Source organism: Aplysia californica, unplaced genomic scaffold (genome assembly GCF_000002075.1).
Source record: "Aplysia californica isolate F4 #8 unplaced genomic scaffold, AplCal3.0 scaffold00015, whole genome shotgun sequence".
NCBI lineage: Eukaryota > Metazoa > Mollusca > Gastropoda > Aplysiida > Aplysiidae > Aplysia > Aplysia californica.
Genome location: NW_004797285.1, coordinates 1,434,403 through 1,438,115, shown reverse-complemented (window position 1 = coordinate 1,438,115; position 3,713 = coordinate 1,434,403). Strand labels below are relative to the sequence as shown.

The 3,713-nt window shown below is 39.2% G+C and overlaps 1 protein-coding gene across 1 annotated transcript in view; it reads right to left on the bottom strand.

Annotated features, from left to right (window-relative positions):
- LOC101863072 (polypeptide N-acetylgalactosaminyltransferase 5) overlaps positions 1 to 3,713 on the bottom strand; it is a gene marked incomplete in the record, with an annotated part of 31,738 nt that overhangs the window by 4,667 nt on the left and 23,358 nt on the right. Inside the window, 2 exon segments of the mRNA XM_013085318.2 lie at positions 513 to 647; positions 1,503 to 1,603. Of these exon segments, the coding sequence (XP_012940772.2) occupies positions 513 to 647; positions 1,503 to 1,603 (236 nt within the window).

The window sequence follows — 3,713 nt, the reverse complement described above, 5'->3', positions numbered from 1 at the left end:
CGTTGGACAGGTGCCCGTTTTACACAGTTAAATTATATAGGAAAAACGCAAGGGGGGGAATGGAAAGTGGCCGTTTGTACAGGTGGCCGTCTTATAGAGGTGGCCGTCAGGGCAGGTTCGACTGTAATTACATGTAGATCTATTCTGTTTAAAAAAAAGGTTTTGTTTTTCACTGCCCAATGTGTGTGATCCAGTTTGGCCTTTAATCTTATGTGCAATTCGAGTAGTGTCCCCTCAAATATTGTTGAAATTAGTACATAAATGACTGAATTATTGCCCTTACTTTACGTGGACCTTTGGTTTATTTTTGTTTGTCTCCACTTCGCTCTGTAACATAGTATTAATGCCATACAGAAAAAACGTGACCATTTCGTTTTGATGAACCGCGCCTCATTCCATGTCCGTTCAGGTGCTGCCTCATCTGATAGAATCCACTGATTACTTCCCCTTCACAACCCATCAACACAACGGAACAGATCTATAAACATAGGAGAAGGAATGCAAAAACTCACGTTCCCAGAAGTTCTGGCTCTGTCAGGAATGTACAGGTCCGGGTAGACTTCCTTCAGGTACCAGTGAAACGACTTACACTGAAGCTTAGCTCGCAGGGCTTTTCTTTCGCTAACATCACCGTAGTCCAACTTTTTCTATTTGGTGACGAGATCAGAAGTAAGTTGTTAAAATATTTAAAGAAAAAGGTTATCCAGAACACTTCATCAAATTTCAAATGAGAACATATTTTTATAGTGGCGGAAGAATCGAGTAATAAAATAAAATAAAATAAATAATAAATTACACTTTTATTTGTCCCAGAAGGGCACTTTGGTTTACAATGGCAAACATACATAATGCATACAGAAATACATAATTATACATACGTACATACACAAATACATGCTTAAGTACATACATAAATATACAATATTACACAAATACAGAACAGTTTATAACCACGCCACTGTCGGTCGCCACTGTGCAGCGCCATGTATTTTGAGCAAGGGTTGTGTCTTGCTTAAGGACGCACCCCAGAGACCACCCATCTGATCTGATCCCCATGTCACCGACACTTGCTAAACATTACTTGAGTCTATACTCATTACTCACTTAGCCACTGGTGAGATATCAACTTGCACAAAAACAACAATGTTTGTGCATTAGAATTGGTTGTTGTTTGTTTTGAACTTGTGAGAAAAAGTGCATTTCAAATGTCTACATACTTTAAAATAATCAACACTTTCTCACTCGCCGTTTATTTACAAAGTGTACAAATCTTTATTCTTTTCATAAACTCTAACAAACTTTCCATGAGAAGTATAATAAAATGAAAGAACCCCCCCCCCCCCCCCCCCCCCCCCCACCCCCACACACATTTTGTGGCTTGCTCATTTTAAGTAATATTTTATGTTTTGAGCCCATTGAGTCATGCTTGTATACGTTTCAAGTAAGTTAAAAAAAAAAGTTAATCAGTACCTAGTGTGCAAATTTGGTAATGGAAAAGTTACCTGAAAGTTGGCAATCCTCTCGAAGTACACTTGCTTGTACTCATCTAGCCAGACTTCGGCCACTCGTAGGCAGTTCTTGACTAGCTTGAGGTTATAAGGATCTTCCCAGCTGTTGATAACAGCAAAAAGGAACGTAAAAAGTTCAGTAGTTTTGTTTCATGAAATAAAACCCGAATACGAGTAATAATTGTGAGGCAGCGCGGTAAAATCAGGCGCTTGTTAAGATACCGACATCGAAGAAACCGGCATTTTTCTGCCGGTTTAGCAATTTTATAGAATTTTTTTTTGGCTCAACACTTTTAATATCCATTTAAAAACTCATTTCCGTGTGAATTTAACGAAAAAAGACAATTATTGGCACTAAAAAAGTAAATTTTCAGTTTCCAGCGACTCTCAAGTTATGAAAGCTACCAAACTTTGCGGGCTATTTTCTCGCTGATTTGGCCTGTGAAAGCAGGTGACCCCCACCTCCTTCAACCGCAAATGTCTCGACTTTTATTCATGATAAAGGTGCATTTTTAATTAGAATCGAAAGCAAGACAAATGAACAAGCTTCAGAATGACGTCAATAACTTCACATGCCCAATAATTGGCTAGCGTCCGATTCCCCTGCGTCGAGATACATATTTGTGGCACAACGTGGTGGAATCAGGCACTGGTCAATTTTTGGGCATGTAGAGTTATTGATATCACCTGAAAGCTTGTCCATTTGCCTTGCTTACTTTCAAAGAAAAAATATCCTCCTAGCTTGAATAGAAGTCGAGATATTTGCGATCGAAGAAGGTGGGGTAGCCTGCTTTCAGGGGTTAAATTAATGAGAAAATGGCCGCCAAAGTTTGGCAACTTCAATAGCCTGAAAACTGAAAATTGCATATTCCGTGCCCCCAAACAAAGGTTTTCAGTAAACTTCACCTGGAAATGTGTCTTCATACAAACATAAAAGGTGTTTAGCCAAAAAACAAAATTTCGATAAAAATTGCCAAACTTGTGGAAAAGTGCCTTTTTCTCCTCTTGTATTATTTTGACGAGCGCCTGTTTTCACCACGATACCTCACACTTTATTAATAATAGTGTTCCACAACTAAATCCCACAGAGCTGAATTGCAAAAAGAACATTTTCTTTGTCGTTATACGAGTTTATTCTCCTCTGTCGTCTGCAGAGTGAGCACCCAACTATATACCGCACTGATAATACTAAAATTGCGATTTTTTTTTTCTCCAGGAAATCGGCATGCAGTGTGACAACAATTATTGGCACGTTAGTGGTTTGCACAAAGCCAAGATAAATTGGTCCCTTTTAAGGACAAGTGGGCTAACCCAGATTTTGGGGGTTTCCAGAAATCTTGACCCACACCAAAAGTGGGCATTTCCCTACATATTGGAGAAATTTGGTTTTGTTGGTGCGTGTATTAAAAAAAATTGTTTGGTCATAGAGAAAACCCTCCTTGTCTTTTAAAGAAACTGAACAGGGGCAAAACTTTACTTTCGATTTTCTCAAACCAGAATTTTTCGGCATAGCCCGCTTGTGCTTAAAAGCGACCAATTGCTGTTACAGTACCTTTTAATAGCCATTTTAAAACTTCTACTACTTTTCCAATATTAATCAAATTTATAGAATTGATTTTGTTGTTTTCGTCACCACATCTCAGTATTCCATGTTCTCTCCAAGGTCCCTGCTCCCCCCTCCCCCAAACTCTCATAATCTTATCCTTTTTTTGGCAAGTGTTTTTTGGCGCCCGTACCTGCATAATAAAGTATGGGCTCGCGGGACACTTTAAGCATTTTCAGTTTGGTAGGATTTAACTTTGAATTTTGCTCGGGTGGAAGCCAAAGCCTACTCTTATCGATTTTTGGACCACCAAGGGATTTTTAACGTGTGCAACTTTACACGGAACCTCCAAGATTTTTACACCCTTATCCGAGAAGGCTAGGTGTTAGAGATCTTAACTACCCTAAGATCAGGGTTGTGGCTGAAAGACAAAAGTAAGAAGTAGCCAAGGAGTAGCAGCAGAAAGGCAGCAGAAAGAGTCATGCACACATATTATAAGCATACACACATACACATGCACAAACACATATACACATAATACACATACAAACAAACACACACACACACACACACACACACACACACACACACACAGAAACACACACACACACAGAAACACACACACACACAGAAACACACACACACACAGAAACACACACACA